This window comes from Pelobates fuscus, chromosome 3, assembly GCF_036172605.1.
Source record: "Pelobates fuscus isolate aPelFus1 chromosome 3, aPelFus1.pri, whole genome shotgun sequence".
Taxonomy (NCBI): Eukaryota; Metazoa; Chordata; class Amphibia; order Anura; family Pelobatidae; genus Pelobates; species Pelobates fuscus.
In genome coordinates, this window is record NC_086319.1 from 34,602,468 (window position 1) to 34,626,771 (window position 24,304).

At 38.7% G+C, this 24,304-nt stretch overlaps 1 protein-coding gene across 1 annotated transcript; it reads left to right on the top strand.

Annotated features, from left to right (window-relative positions):
* Positions 1–1,662: 1,662 nt before the first annotated feature.
* On the top strand, positions 1,663–20,488 carry LOC134600720 (C-C chemokine receptor type 5-like). Its single transcript, XM_063445104.1, has 2 exons — positions 1,663–1,786; positions 19,404–20,488. Exons 1-2 carry the CDS (start codon positions 1,777–1,779, stop codon positions 20,465–20,467), a joined length of 1,074 nt encoding a protein of 357 aa, XP_063301174.1. The 5' UTR covers positions 1,663–1,776; the 3' UTR covers positions 20,468–20,488.
* Positions 20,489–24,304: the final 3,816 nt, after the last annotated feature.

A 24,304-nucleotide genomic window follows, 5' to 3' on the forward strand; every position in this document is an offset into this window, starting at 1 on the left:
ATGCAGTGGTAGAACTACTGTGATTGCACAGGAGCCCAGAGCACTAGGGGAGTCTAGCACAGGGCCATGAGTTCCACCACTCATTTGATGCAACTAGCAATGACCCTTATCGCTGGCCTGAAGCAGTGCACAGAAGCACAGTCAGGGGCTCCAGCCTCCTTCTTTCTCTCAGAGAAAGAAGCAAGGGCTGGACCAACCTACTGGGCCACAGTGAGATCTGAGTGACTACTCATCTTGGAGTTGGCTTCCAAGTTTCCACGACACCACACCCTTGGGAACCCTGCATTCCCTCTGGAACACATGGTTATGAAGAGTGCTCACACTCGTGCAGCATCCTGGTTGCACGAGGCTCTGTGCTGGGACGATGTCCCTGTCGCAGAGGGTAAAGAACTGGAATGGAGGGTGGAGATCTGAACTGAATTATGGAAAGAAATCCTCGATTAGATTCGACCCTTTCGGCGTAATTTCCTCCCAACTACAAAACATCGGCACTGGGAGCAACTCGAGTTGCAGATGTCATTCATGGAAGAGCAGCGCCTGGATGAATGAATAAGGGAACTCAAGGTGCTTGTAAGGAGGGGAGTGTGGCTGTATGAGTCATACCAGGCCTTGTAGTGGCATATGATCGAGCTATGCCCGTGGCTGGTCGATGCTGACTGTATCAAGGAGGAAGACTACGATGGCCCTGGTCTTTTATGGGAGTCTTTTGAGGACAATATAGAATTCAGAAGCCCGGATGCTTCTCGCCTCGGGAGCATCCGGGATGATTGGGAAGATCTATTGGACCTCTCAGAGGTAACGGAGCTGGAGCCAGATCTGCCTTTTCTGGCTACCCTGGAGTAGGAGCTCGAGCAGGACTATGTGTGCCTGGTTTACTGTATACAGCCGCAGGCCTCAGAAATGGGTGTGTTTATGGACTTTGAACTGAATTATGGAAAGAGATCCTCAAAGAGATTTATAAGTGTCTAGGATGCAAAGTGGGCAGACTTACTCGGTCAAAGTACCGGAGCACTGTCACAATTATATTTAAACTCATCCCTGCATTTAAAAAACAACTCTACACATAAATACATTCTTCATTCAAACACCAACACTACATAAAAACACACTCCAACATTCCCACAAACACACCATACAAAAACATACCTACAATCAAGCATACAAACATTCTTCAGTGTTAAACATGGGAAGACGGTTAAGCACCAGCTGGCAAAGCATTGTGGAAACAGATATGGATCTACTTTTTGTCCACCCCTGCAATTGGGTGCAACCAAAAAAAATCTTGCACCAAGGCCCTCTATGCCTTAGTTCCACCACTGTCTCTATGATAAATTGTATATTTGTTGCGCAGTGTCAGTTTAGCCATTTTGAGTGTACCTGTCACCAGAGATATATTTTAAAATAGACATTTTAAGATTTTAAGGGAAATTACTAGAGCAATGCTTTTCCACATAAATAAATCACTGATTCTAAGAAGTATCACTAAGATATGATATGTTCATGCTTATACATTTTGAAACTACTATTTATTGTTAATATATGACAGGAAGTCTGTTTATTTTTTTTCTTCCCCTGTTACTGAGGTAGGCGTGATCACTATCTAAGTTTAAGTATAGAAAAGCAAAAAATAAGAAAAACAACCTTAAAACCCAGTGGCTCAAGAGGATGTCACTACAGATAACTTTAGCAAATGTGGCTGTGTGAGACCCATGAAGAGGATTTTACTCCTTGGTTACCCCTGCTTTAATTCCTAATTTTAAAGATTGTTACTACGTCATGACTTCTTGTAAGTATGTTACGATACGTGCCTTTTATTAATGAATATTTCTACTTTGGTTTGCACTTTTCAAATATACTATAGCAGGGCTATTTACTAAAGTGGGAATTCAAAGTGAATTTCATATTTAATCACAGAGTAGCCGTACTGAAAGCAGTGCTGATTTAAATTTAAAATTCATTTGGAATTCACCTTGAATTCTCACTTCAGTAAGTAACTGTGTTGTGACTGTACATGCGTTTTTGTTGTTTTTGTTTTAGCAATCACCTTGCTTTATTTGTGATATTAGAAATGTGATAGCTTTGGAAGGCTGGATTAGCAATCCTGCTTTAACTGATGCTCTTTGTTTTCATTGCATGATAGATTCAGTGAAGGTTTGTTATTAGGAGCAGTTATGGGCAATGTTTTATAAGTGGAGAAATCAACATGATAACAATTCGAATGATCCTGCTGGGTGCTTAATTTTTAGAACTAGGCTCTAGGATAAGTCTTAAGGAAAAAAGTAATACAATTTCTCTGTTGGATTAGAGTATTAATAGGTGTCCATTTAGTATCTTAGAAAAGGACATTTTTTTAAAAATTAATGACTACTGACAAATTTATGATTATTACATGCTAACACAAATTTTAAAGGAACATTTCAAACATTACACTCACTATAGCATTCTGCCCTGTCACCCCATTCCTTTTCCTCTACATTGTTAATAGTCAAACCATTTTAGAATGGTTTCACTTCTTACTTGGGGTCTGGTGGGTGCTGCTCCCTGCCTCTACTACTAAGCATGAGCTTTCGTTAGCTCTCCTAGGCTAAGCCTTGCAGTGTGGTCCTTGCTCATTTGCTGAGAACATCTATCTCCATCACAAAGCTTCTGTCTGTCCATCATTAGCAGAGGAGTTGGGGAGAAGCACATGACAGAACCCATATACAAAGTCAAACCTTTCTAAAATGGAGTGACTGCTTCCAATGGGAGTGCCAGGGCACTCCTGGTTTCAAAATCACAACAACATGCTGTAGTGTTAACGATGCTTACAGTGTGCCTTTAAAGTTGTATGTATTGATATTTTAGCTGAGAACGATTTTTGGCTGCAAGATACGTGGTCATTATATAATAGAATCTTATTTTTCAGGCTTAGATAACATAGGTCTGAAAGCAGAAAATGAAACATGACTATGAGTTTTTCCATGGGTACTAACACACTGATGTAGGTATTTTTATACATTTTGTCTAAAAAATAATTAAATGTGTGAGCAATATGGAGACTACATTTTAATCTACTTCATTCCTTGCTCATTGTTATTATATATGTTTCTTTGGCACAATTACTTTATATATGACCTGTAACCCACTGGCAATTGGCACCTATTTAGTAAAAATAAAGAAACATGCTAGTAGAATTGATCATAGTGTTGCTTGACACTTTGGGGTCATGTAGAAAAATTGATGCATTCGCTTTTACATTTGTGCCAGTTTTGCACGAATGCACCATTTTCATTCTATAAAAAAAGTAACTTTTTTCCCTGCCTTTTCTCTAACGTGCGACAATAATTCATCTTTAAACTTCTTATTAATTTTTGTTATGCTCTTTTTTTTACTTGTTTATTGATCTTAAACCAACAGGGATATTTTAACCACAGGAAATCTCACCACAGTGCGGTATTGAAGATAGCTATAATATAACAAAATGGATACATTTCATTGGCTTTATGTTTTTGCAACTTTAAGCTAAACACTTAAAGTCCTCAACATACGTTACAAACAAATTCCTAAAGCACAGGTTACACCATAATATTTGACATATAACAAAATACAGGTCTGATAATCTTATCAATTTAACCACATAACCACTCATATCAGTTATCTTCAGACACACACTTCTTCAGACTCTCCACTCCCTGTTACACCGCACTTACAAGCAGAACTAAATAATAACAAATGGGCAAAGATTACGAGGTAGAACAAATTCTATATATACAGCGTCTTTTCTTAATCTTTCACTCAGGTTGGATTCTTTTGAGGTCTCTTCTTAGCAAACACTCTCCTCTTGAGGTTTAAATATTCAATTCACAAGAATATTTACAAACTCTTGTACTATTTGTCTAAATCCTTACGAACACACTGACTCTTTGCTGCATGTTCCCCTTCGTTCCTTCCTTTGCTATATTTCTTTTTTAAAGGAATACTACAGTGACAGGAATACCAACATATATTCCTGTCACTACGGGTATTAAAACACTATTTAGGGTCCGGCCCTCTGAAAGCAATTTAAAAGGTGAGTTTACTCCCCTATATTCCAGCGCTGCAGACTATAACACCAGAACAACTACCTTCAGCTGTAGTAGTTCTAGTGACTATAGTGTCCCTTTAAGCATAAGACAGTTTACCTTCCCCCAACATATTCTTGCAAGAGAACTTTCAAAACATCCTTTTCATAGTTCAATGGTTCCAATGGCATCATTGCAAAACAAGCATCTTTTAAAACATACACATATTTGTAAAACATCAAATAAACTTATCGGTGAAATGGTGAATAATTAAGACAAACTGAGATGAATCATCACAGAATTTACCTTACAACTCTAAACATGTTACTGTTACTCTGGGCAAGGTAAATACTCTGCAGAAGTAGGTAGATAATATGCTAAATCATGATACTCAAGATATCATTAAACATTTTTTTCTTGAACTTTGTTTTTGTTGCAATTTATTTTTTTATTAAATGTTTGACATTTACATACAACAAATGGAGAAACTACAATAAAAAAACAAAACAAAACAAAATATTTACATACATGTCATTTATGAAACCTGTAGATAATGGTCAGAGAAACATAGAAACATAGAATGTGACGACAGATAAGAACCATTCGGCCCATCTAGTCTGCCCAATTTTCTAAATACTTTCATTAGTCCCTGGCCTTATCTTATAGTTAGGATAGCCCTATTCCTATCCCACTCATGCTTAAACTCCCTCACTGTGTTAATCTCTGCCACTTCAGCTGGAAGGCTATTCCATGCATCCACTTCCCTCACAGTAAAGTAATACTTCCTGATATTATTTTTAAACCTGTGTCCCTCTAATTTAAGACTATGTCCGCTTGTTGTGGTAGCTTTTATTCTTTTAAATATAGTTTCCTCCTTTACTGTGTTGATTCCCTTTATGTATTTAAATGTTTCTATCATATCCCCCCGTCTCGTCTTTCCTCCAAGCTATACATGTTAAGATCCTTTAACATTTCCTGGTAAGTTTTCTCCTGCAATCCATGAATCAGTTTAGTAGCCCTTCTCTGAACTCTCTCTAAGGTATCAATATCCTTCTGAAGATACGGTCTCCAGTACTGCGTACAATACTCTAAGTGAGGTCTCACCAGTGTTCTGTACAATGGCATGAGCACTTCCCTCTTTCTACTGCTATTACCTCTCCCTATACAACCAAGCATTCTGCTAGCATTTCCTGCTGCTTTATTACATTGTATGCCTACCTTTAAGTCATCAGAAATAATCACCCTTAAATCCCTTTCCTCAGATGTTGAGGTTAGGACTCTATCAAATATTCTGTATTATGCCCTTGGGTTTTCACATCCAAGATACATTAAGTGTCAGTTGCCACAACTCTGACCATTTTTTTAGTTTACCGAAATCATTTGCCATTTGGCTTATTGGTCCTGGAACATCAACCCTGTTACATATCAGTATCATCAGCAAAAAGACATACCTGACCTTCTGGAATATCACTAATAAAAATATTAAAGAGAATGGGTTTTATTATGGAGTAATATTATACTTGCTTGTTGACTCTAAATTCTAACAATTTACAGTGTGAGACCTTATTTTATTTTCATCATAGTCAGAATAAACATTATATATTCCATATCTCTAATACGAATATGTTAGAAGAAAAGAAAAAAACAAACAAAAAACAAACATCCATCCAGATTTTCAATATTTAGATATAGGTGAATGATTAACATATTTTCTTATATATAATAAATGCGCTTAATTAGGTTTATGTATATAATTAATTTGCGTCAGTTTATTTAACCAATTTTTAAATAATTTCTGTTTTTTAATTGAGTCTGAATATATCCCGCTTATTGCTCTTTCCATTTTTAGTTTTTAATTGCAGTTGATATACCGTATATACTCGAGTATAAGCCGAGTTTTTCAGCCCATTTTTTGGGCTGAAAACCCCCAACTCGGCTTATACTCGAGTCATAGTCTGTATTATGACAATTTGCATTGCCATAATACAGACCGGGGGAGAGGGGGGCTGGCAGAGCTGTACTTACCTGTTCTGCAGCTCCTGTCAGCTCTCTCCTCCTGCGCGCCGTCCGATCAGCACCTCGGTCAGCTCCCAGTGTAAGTCTCGCGAGAGCCGCGGCTCTCGCGAGACTTACAGTGTGAGCTGATAGAAGGAGCTGCACGGACGGCGCAGAGGAGGAGAGAGCTGACAGGAGCTGCAGAACAGGTAAGTACAGCTCTGCCAGCCCCCCTCTCCCCCCCACTGAACTGCCACTGGACCACCAGGGAAGGAGCCCCCCTCCCTGCCATGTATCAAGCAGGGAGGGGGGACGAAAAAAAAATAAAATAAGAAATAATAATAAAAAATAATAATAATAATAATAAAAAAAAAAAAATAATAATAAAAAAAATAATTTAAAAAAAGGGGGTATAAGGACCACTGTGGGAGGGGGGGGGGTATAAGGACCGCTATGGGAGGGAGGGGGGGGATAAGGACCACTATTGGAGGGAGGGGGTGGGATAAGGACCACTATGGGAGGGAGGGGGGGTATAAGGACCGCTATGGGAGGGAGGGGGGGGATAAGGACCACTATTGGAGGGAGGGGGTGGGATAAGGACCACTATACCACTATGGAAGGGAGGGGGGGGATAAGGACCACTATCGGAGGCAGGGGGGTGGGATAAGGACCACTATGGGAGGGAGGGGGGGAGAAAAGGAACACTATGGGAGGGAGGGGGGGGATAAGGACCACTATGGGAGGAAGGGAGGGGGGGGATAATGACCACTATGGGAGGGAGGGGGATAAGGACCACTATGGGAGGGAGGGGGGGGTAAGGACCACTAGGGGAGGGAGGGGGGATAAGGACCACTAGGGGAGGGGAGGGGGAAGTAAGGACCACTAGGGGAGGGGAGGGGGAAGTAAGGACCACTAGGGGAGGGGTGAGTCAGGACCACTGGGGGAGGGGGGTGAAGGAACACGGGGGTGGGGAGGTAAGGACCACTGAGGGAGGAGGAGGGGAGGTCAGGACATATGGGGGGGAAAATATCCTTGCACCGGCCCTGCACACACTGCATTCATACACTGCATTCATACACACACTGCATTCATACACACACACTGCATTCATACACACACACACTGCATTCATACACACACACACTGCATTCATACACATACACACGCTGCACTCATACACACGCTGCACTCATACACACACACGCTGCACTCATACAGACACTGCACTCATACACACACGCTGCACTCATACACACACACGCTGCACTCATACGCACACACGCTGCACTCATACGCACACACTGCATTCATTATACACACACTGTAAATAAATATTCAATTAATATATTTTTTTTAGGATCTAATTTTATTTAGAAATTTACCAGTAGCTGCTGCATTTCCCACCCTAGTCTTATACTCGAGTCAATAAGTTTTCCCAGTTTTTTTGGGAAAAATTATGGGCCTCGGCTTATATTCGGGTCGGCTTATACTCGAGTATATACGGTAATAGGTTATTCCATGAAGTGTTTAGTTGTGATTTCCAATTTCTTGTTATTATTATTTTTACCACTAATAGACTGTGTATTACAAGATATTTTTCTGATAAATTCCTATTTGGCCAGTCCATATATAACAGAGCCACATGTGGGGATCTATTCAATTTCAATTTTAACATAGTATCTAACAATCAAATAATTTGTCTCAAAGGTTTTTAATTAGATGACACCTCAACCAAATATGGACATCGTTTCCTTCTTCAATATGGCATCTCCAACCAGGGCGGCGCTACCATAAGGCGGCACAAGCGTCCGCCTTAGGGTGCACCGGCCGGGGGGCGCAATCCTCGGGTGACCGGCAGGAGGAGAGCACCCTGCATAGTGCTCCCCTCCTGCCGGTCATTGCGTGTAGAGTGTCCAAGCGGGCGGGCCGCGGTTTACCCGGTCTGACAGGAGATGCAACAAACTACTTCCTGTCAGACTGGGACAGGAAATAGCATCCTCTACCTCGTACCGCTCGCTCAACCACGCTCATGGAGAGAGAAGGGGGCACAATGAAAGGTAGGAGGGGAGTGGAGGACAATACAAGTTACAGGGTGGGGAGAAGAGTTACAGGAGGGGGGGACACAAGAAAAGTTACAGGGTGGGGAGAAAAGTTACAGGGGTGGGGAGAAAAGTTACAGGAGGGGAAACACAATAAAAGTAACAGGGGTGGGGAGAAAAGTTACAGGAGGGGGGACACAATAAAAGTAACAGGGGTGGGGAGAAAAGTTGCAGGGGTGGGGAGAAGAGTTACAGGAGGGGACACACAAAAGTTACAGGGGTGGGGAGAAGAGTTACAGGAGGGGGTACACAATAAAAGTTACAGAGGTGGGGAGAAAAGTTACAGGAGGGGGGACACAATAAAAGTTACAGGAGGGGGAGAGAAGAGTTACAGGAGGGGGGACTCAATAAAAGTTACAGGGGGGGAGAGAAGAGTTACAGGAGGGGGGACGCAATAAAAGTTGCAGAGGTGGGGAGAAGAGTTACAGGAGGGGGGACACAATACAAGTTACGGGGGGAGAGAAGAGTTACAAGAGGGGGGACAATACAAGTTACGGGGGGAGAGAAGAGTTACAGGGGGCAATGAAGAGTTACAGGAGGGGGGAACAATAAAAGTTACAGGGGGCGACGAAGAGTTACAGGTGGGGGGGGACAAGAAGAGTTACAGGAGGGGAGGGACAAGAAGAGTTACAGTAGGGGAGGGGGACAAGAAGAGTTACAGGAGGGGAGGTGGGCAATAAGAATTACAGGAGGGGAGGGCGGTACAATAAGAGTTACAAGAGGGAGGGGGGCAATAAAAGGTACAGGAGTGGATGGGGATAATAAAAGGTTCAGGGGAGGCAATAAAAGGTGGGGGACATTTAAAGACACAGGAGGGGAGGTGGGACAATGAAAGGTATAGGGGAGGGGGACATTGAAAGACACAGGAATGCTGGGGGGCACAAAGAAAGTTACAGAGGCTGAATGCACACGGGGGGCAAAGAGACACACAGAGGGGCTGACGGAGGACACATAGACAGACAGAAGGGTTGTGGGGAGAAAGATACGTACAAAGGGACTTTGGGGGAGAAAGAGCCACACAAAGGAGCTGGGGAGAAGAAAGAGACAGACAAAGGGGCTGGAGTAAGTAAAAAATACACAAATGGGTTGTAAGAGAAACACGAGGAGATAAAACACAGCAAAGCGGGTGTAAGACACATAAAGGAGAAAAAGGGAGTAATATATTCAAATGATAGGATATAAAACACTGAAGGGGTAAGAAATTCAAAAGGGGGGTTTACATGACACACAGGTGAAGATGCATTTTTTGGGGGGGAGGAAGGGCGGCAAAACGCATCTTCGCCTTTGTAGTCAAAAATCCTTGCACCGGCCCTGTCTCCAACATATAGATGTATTTGTAGCCTGATATTTTAAATAGTCTTGTGGGGACTCAGTGCCGCCTATTTACTAATTTATATAGAATTTCTAGTAAGTTGAGACATTTTATTGCTGCATTTATTTCCAATAAATTCAAGCACAGATCCTCCTGGTTTATCTTTATATCTAGCTCTTTCTCCAATGCTGATAGGGCATGGCGACCTATAGTTTTTTGAATAAGCGTCATTAAAGCCAAGGCTCTAATAACCAATTTTTTAAAAATCTTTTATTTGAAAAAGATCTTTGAGATTTTCTATTAGATTGATATTCTGCTTGATCAGATATTTTAATTTTTTAAATCTTTTTACTCTTAAAAAATGAAATGCTTCAGATGACGGTAAATTAACAACTTCAACTAAATCTGAAAATGTCTTATTTTTGTTTCCTTTAGTAATTGGTTTATGGAAGAAATGCTGCATCTTATCCACTTTTTTAAAATTTAAATCATCTACTATATATTCCAAAAAATTAAATGATAAAAAGGGCAGAATTAGATTTGGGAAATTGTATATTTTTTTTAATTGTTTTTAAGCCAAGAATTTAGAGTTTAAGTTAGAATTTTACTTAATATTGTTATTTGCTTGTCTGTCAACATATTTTTTGGGTCTTAAGCCATAAAAAATGTATCTATTGTTTTCATTTCAGAGCTAGAACTTATATGCAGAATTAATATTTACGCATAGTGCAGCACTATATGGTAGCAATGTTTAAAATTGTGCAAAGTGATTTCAGCATCCTGACTTTTATTATACAGAACTTTGTTCTGGCTCTGTATAACAATCTCAATATGTATACAGAGTAGGTTAGTGGGTTCAAATCATCATGACTGAAGGTTAAATGAGGGTTCAGGGGATCTCCCCAATTGGCAAGATGCAGTGCCCACTCACCATAAATACACAGATTGCTCATTGTCACAGCCTCTGCTCTTTGTCACTTGAATCACTGTAGTGTTTCTGTCAGCTTGAGACTTTAGATAGTTACAAGTAAACTTGCATTTGGTTTCAAACAAATTGCGATTTGCCAGAATGGTGGGCAGTTGGCAGTTTGTCCAAATTCCGCAACTCAAAATCGCGATATGACTGAAAAGGGGACTAAACAAGTCATCTCTATTCTGTGTTTTAAATTTCCATCCTTGGCATAAAAAATAAAAGATGATAGATGGAAATAAAGATCATTTATGGTTAATTCATGCACACTGTCAGGTTACAATCTGTTTGATAGAACAATGACATAATTTTATACACCTTATTCACAGTATATAGAACTTGTATGGCATATAGGAAATCACACATCCCAGGTAAGAATAGCTTGGTATTTGAGAGGGGAAGGGTGTTATAACAAAAGTAAACAATAAATAAATAAAAAGTCTTTGCAGTTTTAATGAGTGATATGAAGGCAAAAACAAAATAACATTTCTTGGACTATAACATATGCAATGAGCATAGTCTTAGAGTGCTGTTTTAAACTGAGTAATCAGCACAAGGGTGGTTTCTGGTGAAATGGTTTCTGGCTAAATGCATTGTGCGTAATCAGATATGGCAAGTACAAATTTAGCATAAATTATCTGCTACAGAGTTCTGTCTTGATGGGTGTTGAAAACAGCATTACTAAACCTCACTGAGAATTCTGGTACAATGCTCTATTTTTTCTTACTATTTAAGTTACAGAGAATGGAACACTGAGAATGTACCACAAGCATATTGACTTCTGTGTTGTACTTTGCTGAATGTAATCCTTAAGTATGTTTTTTATGTCAGAATAAACTTGAAATTCCCATTGGGTAAACAATAAGAACTAGTCAGATGTTTTAGAGAGATGTATGCATAACTATAGGGTAAGTCAACAAAATTAGACATTTATAATCTGTTGTTGCAGGTTAAAGAACCACTAAAGCATGAATAATACAAAACTGTAGTCCTAACTCTAAAGTGTCACTGTCCCCAATAACCATAGCCCCCAAGGTTACAGACTTTGGCGCTGGCTCGGTCTTCTCCTTAAGAGACGTCCCACTGATGGGGGAACCTAATCCACATGCAACACATACAATTAGAAAAGCACTGAATCGGTGCTTTAATATGGGAATTTGAAGATGTTAGATGTCCTCATGCCGAGCATGAAAATGTCTGGCATCATGTCAATCAGTTATTCATAGAAAGGCTTGGTGTGTGTTAGCAAGACAAGTATATTCAAACACAAATACAGAAAGACAAAGTATGCAAAACACCATGAGAACCCATTACTACTGGGGCGGACAAAGCTATGGCTCTACCATATGAGGAAAGACTTTTCCAGAAATAGAAATTTATTTTATGTCCAACTTATTTTAGAATTTCTCCAGCTTTATATTAATATTTTATAGAATAATTTAGAAAGCTTGCCTTAGTGTGTCCACTTCAGGGAATTGTGTAAAGTGTGGAGGAACTCTGCAGTGAGTGGACTATGTTTTAATCAATAGACTTGTTAATGATAGAATAATGGACTGAGTTATCCAGTGGAGAGTAGATTTAGGGAGTAAAATAACATTTTAAATTTAAATCTAAAATAGAGAAACGGAAAACTCATCTGACTAAGAGAATATAAGTGTGTGACTGCTTGTTTGTATTTTAGTGTGTGTGTGTGTAGCATCAATATGAATGTACGTGTATATTGTAAAAAAAAAAAAATGTATGTGAACCTGTCACTCTGTGCTTCCAAAAAAATAAAACTGTTATAAACAAGATAAAATACTAATACACTATCAAATAAATATTAACTTTAAAGTGCAAATTGCATAATGTGCCAATACAGATATTGAATATACTCAGCAGCAGTATACATTTCCAGGCAAGTTAAAAACTTGAAACAAACATAGAAGAATTAGCACACACTATTGTACTATGTACAAAACAATATCATATATACAGCAGACTATTAAATGCCCACTCACATGAACCAGAACCAGAACTGACTCTATCTGTACACCTTGGAGTCACTGGGGGACCCCTATGCTCTTTTGTTGTCCTCGAAGACAAACCAGGTAGAAATGTATAGTGTAGTATATTTTTTTAAAAAAACTTTACAATATAATTTTAATTTCAAAAATTACTCATATGTTCCTGAGCCGTTCCTTGGCTCTTCTAAAATTACAATGTGTCCACTTTTAGGGGATGCCACCATGTGTGATCCAAATGGAAATTCTTCAACGAATGATTACACAATTATATTTATTAAATCACAAATATCAAACAAAATGAAAAATAAAAATAAAACCAGTTGTAAAATCCACAGGGTACAAATACAAGAAGTGTTTCATCTACTTAGGCTCCCTCAGTCCTTATGAATGTCCCAGTAGAAGAATGTCCTTTTTTAGCCCCTTAGTTCAATTAACTTCACTGGCATATGTTCCAACACCTCCTTTTGGTGCTAACCACATAAGGGATGTGTTCCAGGCCTCATTCTGATCCAAAGGAGTGTGATTTGCATCTTTTGCATTCCAAGCTGAGAAGCATTCTCACGGCGACCATTTTTTTTCAGTGATCCACTGTGATTTAAGTTGCAGTGGCCATCTTGGATGCGTTCACCATCGTTCAGAACTCCGGCTTCCATCTTGATGGTTTTATTGTTCCAGCAACCCTCCATATCTTTCTAAATGTTTATTTCTGGCACTGGACTCTATAACATATTTTATTTATGCTCTGTTTATAACAGTGTACCAAAACCTAGTCTCCCCACTGGATTCTATAATAAGTACACATTAATAAAAAGTATAAACTACTACATCTAAGTATATTGAAAATAATGTGGTGGGATAAATAGACTGATTTGACTCTGTAACACACAATGATATATGGTTGGTCTCATAACAAGGCACCCGTCTTTGTGTCTGGAAACATATATGGACCCATTGCAAACTAAAATATCAAATACAAATAATAATAGTAAAACAGAATATATAACAGCAGAATATTTACAGAAGAGATATTTGTAAAAAAAAAAAAAGAGAGAATTAATTACTATAGATATAAGACCATTGGAGAGGGGGAGTTCATTAGATCTAATACAAAAAAAAGGTTGGGGCCTGACCAGCATGGTTCCCAGATGTGCAGAGTGTGTGCTCCTCACAAAACCCCTCTAAATTGTGATCTGGTGATGGGATCTTACCCACAGACACTACCCAAATGCCTACATACCAGCTCCTGAACAAGGTGAAGACTCTCTGGGCAAGTTTGGGGCATCATTTCATCTCCTGAGGCCTGAACCCACATCGAGGCTTACAAGCGTGTAGCAGTATCTGGCATGCTCGATATCTTGGCGGCCTGCCACCTGAGGAGGGGGAGGCCGCCTATCCTCTTCCTAGACGCCATGAAAGCTTGTTTATGGGTCCTGTCCCCCCCTTAGGATTGGAGATATCTCAGTCCCCACTGGTGGAATCTAGTGGCCTCATCAGCATGGTACTACACTTTACAGAGGTCTGGAAGGTTGAGGCCTACCTTTTAAAATGGCCACCAAGCCAGGATCTGCTGCTTCAAGGACCTTCTTACTGCCTACTCACTATGTGGACTCGCTGCTGAGAGCTTTTTACTGTCTGTGTGCTCAGTTCTGGGCAAAACTTTATGACCGTAAGCTTCATAATACTCACATAATTTATCTGATCCCAAACGCACGCCACTACCGCTTTGTGGGATTTTTCCTGGGCTTCGCCCACAGACCATCATGAAGGTGGAGACAGTCTCTGGCGACAGGCGATCCGACTTTCAAGACAGCTTCTATACACCTGGACTGCCTAGAAAAAGAAGAAACCCAATGGTCTCTCCTGTAACCAGAGTTGGCTGGTCTCCGTGGAACACTTTACCTGAGTGTGAGGAGGCATGGGACCGGTGGGATGGCCTGCTTCTTTTCGCTGGACTCCAATCATTCATCAACAGTGTCTCTCCAGGCATCGGCTGATTCGGCTGCTGAACACTCTTACAGCAAGGCTTATTTTTAGTTACGTCAGCCTGTCTAAAATAATTTGATCTTAGGCAATCAAACATATGTCACTATTACTATTTTATATCAACTCATGTTACTAATGAATAAAGCAGTAGCATATATAAAAATGCACATTGCAAGCATTTCAAGTCCTTGTGGATGACAGATGAGAGAAAAAAGACTGAACAAGTTTAAATTGAGTCTAAATTTACTGTCTTGCTTTGTTTAATTCAGCATTACCATCCCATTTATGACCTCTAGGATCCCAGCTTTTCATGTTGCCCTTGGATGTTGAAAGGCCTCTTATTGCTTGCACAGCAACCAAATCAATAGTCTCATTGCTCTGGACCTTCAAACTTTAGGCCATTTGTTTACTGTACATTAATCACATCTAAAGTGCTGTCTGTGCATTTAGTGTTTCTTACCACTGCATAGCTACAAACTGACGGTTAAATATATGTATCACTACACAGCAAGAGATCTGTAAATGTGGTACTTCGAAGGTAGTGCATAGAAACCTCTTGTAAAAAAAATCTCATCTGGATGGTATTCCATAACATTTTGCAGGTTTTTTCGATTTAGAAATGAGAGGAAGAGGGTGCATTCGATCAATAGCTCTCTAGCATGTAAGCTAATTGAGCAGGGCCCTCCACCTCTCTGTTCCTATACGTCCAGTTGTCTGGTTACAATTACATGTCTGTTAGTCCACCCATTGTACAGCGCTATGGAAACTGATGGCGCTATATAAATAATAAAATAATAATAGGTGAATTGGCTCACAGGGCAGCAAAACAATTTACATAATGACACTATTTTAATTTTGAACTTGAGTTTATACAAAATATGGCTTTATCTCCCAGCCAATAGATTGCTTATCACATAGAAAAGCAGTCAATCCAATGCTTCTCTGTGAGAAGAATTGCTTTCCACTTGTGCTGGGGCAGAAAGCAATCTGGAGAGCACAATTTTGCCTATCTGATTGACAGCTAGGAGGGTGCAATTTAGCACCTTTACATAAAGTGCTGAGGTGACATTCAGTGAACCAACAAAGCACCACAGCAAGCTAAAATATATCGGATACCGATCAAACTCCACGAAACTCCAAGAAGTGCCTCTAGATGCCGTCTTAATTCTGCAATGGAAACATTGTAGTGTCTTTAAAATTGAAATGTTTTGCATTGCAGGACTAAAAGGGACAGGGGCACTGCCCCCAGTACACTTTAATGAGATGTAGTGGTCTGGGTGCCTACTTGAAACTGCCCATACACACTGTCATACAATCCCCAACTCACTTCCCCAATTCCCCACACACTGTGATATGTTAGCCATGTCCTGATGGGGGAGCAAATAACAAGTCTTGGCCCTGGTACCACTGATCCTTGCCTCCCATGTTCAGTTTATACAAAGAAACTGCTTGCATTTGGCAATGCTGCAGGGATATATTCAGAATGATCCATCATAACAAAAAAAAACATTAAAATTACTATTTTCTTTTTGAAAATCTGGAATAATTACTTATTGATCACATATACGTAACTTATTTTGCTGATCGATTAAATTGTTTCCAAAGCACCAGCTACTCGAGAGGTTTTGCTTTGTTGACTGTAGAACAGGGGAGATTTAGAAATGTACATGGTCTGTTCGTGGTTTGGAGATTTTGCGACTCTTTTGAAATCCTCAAACTGGCCCAACCCTAATATTGAGAAATGTAGAAATTGTGTTTTCTGGCTTTCCTAGAATCTATAGCGGGCTATCTAACACCCAGCAGACACAAATAATCATAATGAATACTCAGCTGTATGCGAGTTAAAAATACATCGGCATAATCATGGAATATGCATGAGCTGCGTCCAGCTACAAAAATGTGCCTTGACTTTTACAGACATTTATGTTGACATTTGATATATTTTGACTATATTGATAGTTTCTAAGATATCTTTAAGTGTACTCTTACTACCGCGGCTCAAATTCTTAGAAAGAAAACATTACAGAGAGAATGGCAGCTAACATAAATAAAAAAAGAAAAATATGTGAATGCACGTTTTTTCTTCTTTTTATAAAAAAACTGAATATTAATGTACTTATTGTACATTTCATCTGTGTCCCACAATGAACATCAGTTATTTGTTTGTTTTAGTATTCATCATAAATATCTGCTACTGCACCTTCAAAATTATATAGGGTCATGATGATAAGGGACAGTAGAATTATTTGGCCTTTCTTTATTTCTTTCCTCTAATATCAAGTTAGAATAAAATTCAGGCTCCTTAAAGAACTTTGAAAAGTTATTTCCTTCACCCAGTCCTCAAACTATTCGACACTGAGGAAAAAATAAAAACAATTTTCTCTATGTTTGTGAAGGAAACATAAGTGAGTATCATAAGTGACAATTCAAATAAAAAAGGGTAGGTTAGCGCTAATAATAGTGATAGGCAGCGACCTTATAGAGGGTAACCCTCTAACCCTCTATATGAGAAATATACAGTAAGGAAAAAGAAAGGCTGTGCCAAATAAATAAAAAATGAATACAAAATTAAAAAATATAAATAAAAATAGGTAAGTTCCAATAAATATCAGAAGGTGGATATAGTCACTAATTCCGCTGTAGGGGTATCTTCTCTTGTTATAATAGTTCACACCGTCTCGTGATATGGAAGACACAAGAAGAGAGGACCAATCATGCGGAGTGTATACAATTAATGTAACAGTAATTAAAATATATATGTTACACTCACATTTGGATGAGCTATGGTCCGCTCAGGATTTGTAAGCATACAGCGGAATTATCCCCGCTTACAGGATATGTTGGTGCTTGTCCTATTCTCAGGAGAAGAAGGAGATAAAAACAGCAAATAGTGCTCTCTGATAATATAATGAGGTAGTGAATAAAATAAAATAAAATATACTCACAAGTAAAGTGCAGGTCACACTGCACTTTAGAAATAGCATTGGTGGTATAATCCCCACTTCAGGATAAGTAGTATAAAATGCCAGGAAAAGATAAAAATAGTAGTAGTAATAGTGTATGAAATGATAGTGGTACAGATATATAACCAAAAATCATTTATTTTATAAATAACACATTATAAATAAAACACTAAAAACTATTTTCTCTATGTTTGTGAAGGAAGCATAAGTGAGTATCATAAATGAGGATAACGTGTGTTTCTCACACTGGGACTAGGGCAGCATTTTCCAATTGGTGTTCCGCAGAACCCTAGGGTTTCGTGAGAACAAAACTGGGGTTCTGCTGTGATTTCCCTATCGGGTGGCCCATTCATGTAGGGCCACCAATTGGTATCGCTAAACTGGGGCCTGGTCAGGCACCGTGACCCTTTAAGAGTGCAACTGGGTCTCTGTAGTATCGGATCTTGGGAGGAAGTGACAATCTGTCACTTCCTTCCAGACTTAGAGCGCACCGAGTGAGACAGGGAGTGAACAGCTGCAGATCCTCAACAGCACCCCCAATCTTGGGTTGGTTCTTGAGATCCACTCTATTTGCCCTCCACATACCATGCTGCTGAAGAAGTACATGATATGTATACCTTTGACTGCAGAAGAGGTAAGTGACTCTTGGTAACTTGGTGCTGAAGAAATTGACTTACTTTTATTCATGTATCCCATCCTATGCTGAATTATCCAAGTTCTTGTTGATAGTAGCATATTTAATGTCAAATAGTTTGAATTATTCTTTTGGCAGTAACCCATACAAAGCTGGACAGATAACATGACTGTCTTAAGTGTAAATAATCCATGCATTGCTGGGAGGTCATTATCCAGTATAATGTGTGCATCTGTGTGTCAGTGTGTATCTGTGTGTGTGTGTATGTGCTTGTGTGTCAGTGTGGGTCTCTGTGTGTGTATGAGCGTGTATGTCTGTATGTATATCTGTGTGTAAGTACCTGTGTGTCAGTGTGTGTATCTGAGTGTGTCTGCTTGTGTCAGTGTGTATATCCATGTGTCAAAGTGTGTGTATGGCACGGTGTGTCAGTGTGTTTATCTGAGTGCATGTGTATGTACCAGTTTGTGTATCTGTCTGTCAGTGTGTGAATGTGCCAGTGTGTGTAACTGTGTGTGTGTATGTGCCACTGCGTGTATCTGTGTGTCAAGGTGTGTGCATGTGTCAAGGTGTGTATCTTTGTGTCTGTTTGTGTATGTCAGTATGTATATGAATGTGTGTTTGTGTCAATGTGTTTATATGTGTATATGTGTGTTAATGTGTAAGTATGTATGTATGTGGCAGTGTATGTGTATGTATCCCAGCAATGAACAACAACACAACCTACAAACACACCCCTGCAAACACAAACATTATATACAAAAACATCCATAAATTCAAACTACACATTTATATATAAACAACACACCCTTCACTCACACCAATACTACACACAAATATACATCCTCATTTAAAAGCCAATGTTACGACCAAACCACCTTTGCATGCAAATGCAAACATGCCATATAAACACACCCAGTATAAAAAAGCTAAAATTATATACAAACATCAACTCTACACACAGAAGCACACCTGCTCCTAAGTACTGCAATCTGTTTACTGTCTGTAGAAATTAGTGTATATATACCAAAAAATGAAATTAGTTAAAAAAGAAAACATTACACTCTGCTAATTGCCAATTAAAATATTTGCACTATGGCATAATACTTTTGGGGGTGTTTCATGATGTTAGTATAGTATGTCAAAAGGTTCATGTGGAAAATTAATTGGGAACCCCTGGACTAGGAAATCTAGTTTTTTTTTTTTTAGTTTTTTTTATTTACAATGTTTAATTATTGAGAAGCATGATTAATTATGGGTGTTATGGCCTAATTGTTTCATTGAAGAAGCACTCCCAAAGAAGTATGTTTAACTTCAGTGAATGCTGGTTATGAATACTATTATGGTGTCAATGGACATAAATATTTCTAACATTCTCCTATGTTTTTTTTTTCTCTATTTTAGCTGCTACCATGAATGTTACTGCTCATGCAATCTTCACTACAGAAGAATATGAATATCCAGAAAATTATATAACAGATGTGGAAATTATATCCCCTTACACATCCATTTTCACACCTATTGTCTATTGCCTAACATTTGTCTTTGGATTGATTGGAAATATTTTGGTCATTATCGTGTTGGTAGGCTGTAAGAAGCTTAGCACTATGACGGACATTTACCTACTAAACATGGCGATTTCTGACATGGTCTTTGTCCTGTCCTTGCCATTTTTAGCCTATAGAGCCACAGACCAGTGGGTGTTTGGAGATTTCATGTGCAAATTATTATCTGCATTGTACTTCACTGGATTTTATAGTGGTATATTCTTTATAATGATCATAAGTGTGGACCGCTACATGGCAGTTGTTCATGTTGTTTTTTCGCTCAAATTTAGAACAGTCCATTGGGCATTAATCATTAGTATTATAATTTGGCTTATATCTTTTTTCTTTTCTATACCTAGCTTTATACCTCACCAAGTAGTCCACAATCATTATTCCTTCTGTGTCCCTATTTTCCCAAGTGATAGCATTATAAACTGGAAGTTGTTTTCGTACATCAATATCAATATCTTTGGCTTGATCATTCCTTTATGCACCCTAACATTCTGCTACTCTCAAATTATTATGAACCTACGAAGGAACAAAACCAAGCAGAAGAAATATGCCATTCGATTAATACTTACAGTTGTCATTGTGTTTTATCTTTTTTGGGGTCCTTATAATATACTGCTCTTTCTATACATTTTAGAAATGTTTGGCATACTCAACGACCGTGACGTGAGCCATTTGAATTTGGCATTTGATATAACACAAATATTGACTTATGTACACTGCTGTCTAAATCCTATAATTTATACTTTTGCCGGTGAGAAATTTAAAAAGTATTTATACATAATTTTAAGGAAGCCTTTTAGGGCAATGAAAACATCCAGAATCAGGCAGTCCTTTCAAAGTTCATTCACAGACCGCACATCTACAAGCAAAGAAAGCAGAACTTGCTCCGTCACAGATGAGCTTGTATAATCTTACTGTGCTTGTTTTGGTTAATTGAGAAATTCTTTGATAATAAGAAAAAAAAATGAAAATATAATTCATAAAAAATTCTCAAAAAGTCTTATCAATCAAAAATAATTCAGATTTTTTCCCCCTTTAAAAGAATGCAAGTTTATTAATTGAAATGTAATTTTTTTTTTTTTTTGGGTGGGGGGGGGGGGCGGGGTGAGGGGGAATTTCAAAATAGCTGGATTTAAAGATTCCAATTTAGCTATTATTCAGTCCTATTTCCTGGGTCAAGCAAATATTTAACTGTGAGAAATAGCTTATTTTTTCCCCTCAAAAGTTATACATGTAATCCTAAGTGATAATGTAAATGAATCGTTTATTTTGTACAAATGGACAGATATTTGTCAAAGTTTATAAGGTTGTGTTAATGCAATATTAAATATATTATCAAAATGCTTCTCGTCAATAGAAATTAACCATTTTTTTATGAAAAAAAAGAAGCAGTGCTCAAATCCCCCTGTGGGATTTATTGACAAGAATAGTAAGAACAGCACATTCTGGAGATGTGATTTTATGTAGTTGCAACCTGGAATGGAAACCACATTTTATGGAGCAGAGGTTGACTACAACTTCCCTGATGCTTTGCCACCATTATGTCTGCAAGAGCAACAATGGTTTCCAACACCTGTTAAAGAGTTACAACCTGATATGAAAACAACAGATATTGTTGGGATTGTTTTAAATGACATGTACAAGACACAACAGATAGGATGGATAAATGCTTTCGAAAAGACAAAAAAATGTATCTATTTTGCATTAGCATAAAACAATATAGTGAATGGTGATATATTGGTAGAATACCAGATGTAAAATTCAGGCTTAAATTGCCCAGCTGTGACTATACTTGAGATGGATTTATTTTTGCAAAATCATATATTTTGCCTTTCACTTTACATTTGACTACAATTTGCTGATTAGAGAATAAACTGTGAGGCCTAAAGTTGACATTGCTCATAACTAGGGGCAATTCTTTCCATGGTGATGCAATTTTTTTGGTAGCATCTTGTTTTCTGGATACTTTTCGTAGCACGGACTGGAAAACTGGTGCGGATTGAGTCTAGAAGACACTGAATGTTTGTCTTCCAGCAAAATAATAACCCTTAACATCCAATTAAACATACACCGGAATGTTGACAAAATCAAGCCTAGACTTCAGTTGTGAATTGGTAGGAAGATTTAGAATTTCTGTTCATCAAGGGTTCCTTGGCATTCTGTGTGGATATGTAAAATGTTTTATGTGTCACCCAACACCCTTGATCTCCTTTTGTAACATCCCAACTTCTCATATGCTTCTCCAAACCCTCTTTTAAGTTTCTCTTAAACTCCATTACCTGTTTGTGTGTCTTTTAACCCCAGTTATCCAACCGTGTGCCACTTAACTTAACTTTAGCGCTTGCGAGTATCTTCACCCCCTTCATGCCCTATTGTTTATTTCTAGAGCCACTTACCTTCTTATGTGTCTCAACCTCATTTAACCCTTATATGTCTCTTAAACCCATTTTACCTTCTTATTTGTCTCTTAAACCCATTTTACACCCTTCTGTGCTTGTTACCCCGTAACCATAGTTAGCCTCTTATAACCTCCAATCTTTGACTTTTTGTATCTCTTATTCCTTGAACAGTTTGTGTCTCCTACCACCCCCACCTAGGCACATCTTGTCAAACCTGTCGTGTGCCCTTGAGGTTCCACAGTAAAGAATCTTAATTATCCTCTGTAACCATAAAATGTAAAGGATGCATAAGTCTCAAGTAGGGATAGGATATGTATATGTAGAATTAACCAATAGTGAATGTTTGCCATTTAAATGTGAGTAATATTAGACATTTAAAAACATAGACTAACCTGCAAGTTTGAATTGAAGATGTCAACATTATCAACACCTATACACTTACTTACCATGTGTCTATCCCAATATATACATTTCCTAATTGTAATGTAAATTCAGTAAAAGCCTAGAATGTCCTTTATAACACATTTTAATATGTGTATAGCCCCATGTTGTAAAATCTACAGGTCTCTGCATTGGAATCAGTTATCTTTCCGGACCAGGCTGCTGGAACCTATGACTTCACATTTTGCCTATAGGAAGAATACAAGGATGATTAGCAACCTGGCATCATATTGAGTGCTCAAAATAATTTATTTGTCAGTTTGACAAACTCAGCGTTTTTTTTGCCCACTTCTTAATAACATATGTGAAAAATGATAAGAGGAAATGGCATGGGTCAGCTTATTTATCAAGTTGAAATAATTATATCTTGAAACATGTAGTCACAACATGTATATTGCAGACAAATGGAGATTTTACTGGATTTGTATTTTTTTTTGTCTGCATATGATGACGTTAAAGAACTGTGCTCTGCCTGCTTTTTATTTCTTTCAAGGGCTGGTGTCTTATAAGAATAATTTAATCTGGCTTCAAACACTGTATTCTTGTATTTATCTGAAGTATATGGGAACTAAGTAGTTGTTGTATGAAACAGCAATTCAGGGTTCCTCTTTTAGCAAACATATTTATATATATGTGAATGCTATAATATACAGTTGTGCTCAAGAGTTTGCATACCCTGGTAGAAATTGTGAAATTTTGGCATTGATTTTGAAAATATGACTGATCATGCAAAAAAAAAAAAAAATTTCATTTATTGAAGGATAGTAATCATATGAAGCCATTTATTATCACATAGTTGTTTGGCTCATGTTTAAATCATAATGAAAACAGGAATCACCCAAATGGCCCCGATCAAAAGTTTACATACCCTTCAATGTTTGGTCTTGTTAGTGACACACAAGGTGACCACACAGGTTAAAATGTCAATTAAAGCTTAAGTGCCCCTTTTTAAATTACAATTAGTATCTGTGTATAAAAAGTCAATGAATTTGTTAGTTCTCATGTGGATGAAGTGTGCAGGTTGTGACGGAACGCAGTCACTGCGTACCATGCCCACATGCTTGCCTGCTTATGGGATTCAGGTCAGGGCTATTTAACAATGTATTGATTGTCTGTGCCTCTCCCACTCCCCCTTCCTTTTCTGCATATATTACTTGTCTGGGCCTCTCCCCTCCCCCTTCCTTTTCCTGTTGTATTGTGTTGTAGACCCCATGTAGGGGTTTCTGCCTAACAAACCATGTGTGACAAAATAAAGGGATTTCTCTATACCTGAGAGGGGATCAGATTGTCTCTCAGGCACAGAGGATCATGGGAGGAATAGTCCTGGGAGGTTGGGTTGGAAACCCCTTGCATGGGGCTTTTGCATAAGTGGATTTCTCTGTACCTGAGAGGGAACTGAATTCTCTCTCAGGCACAGAGGATCATGGGAGGGATGACCTGTAATGTTGTGTTGGAGAACCCCTTTCATGGGGCTTTTGCATAAAAGGCACTGAATAAAGAGAGTCTATTCCCAGCATTAAATCTCAGCTATTGTGTGGGGGGAAAAGCTATACTACTCTATTTATTTGCTCTACCTGCTATACTCTCTGGAGGAGAGCTCTATCCACTGGGAGCTGGATCCAGGGCTTGGGTCCAGGGTGGGAAGAGGTGGCAAGACTGCAGCCAAGCTGCAGAGGGTAAGGGCTGGAAGTGCTTATGGTGTCCTGGTGCAGTGCTTATAGTACTCGATGAGTACTAGGAAGCCTGAATTCATGGAGGTCATCCAGTCAGGGTACCAGGCGGTCTGCCACACAGTTTAAATACTGAGCCATGGGGAGCAGAAAATAACTGTCAAAAGACCTGCGTAACAAGGTAATGGAACTTTATAAAGATGAAAAAGGATATGCCTATATGCCAGTTAGTACTG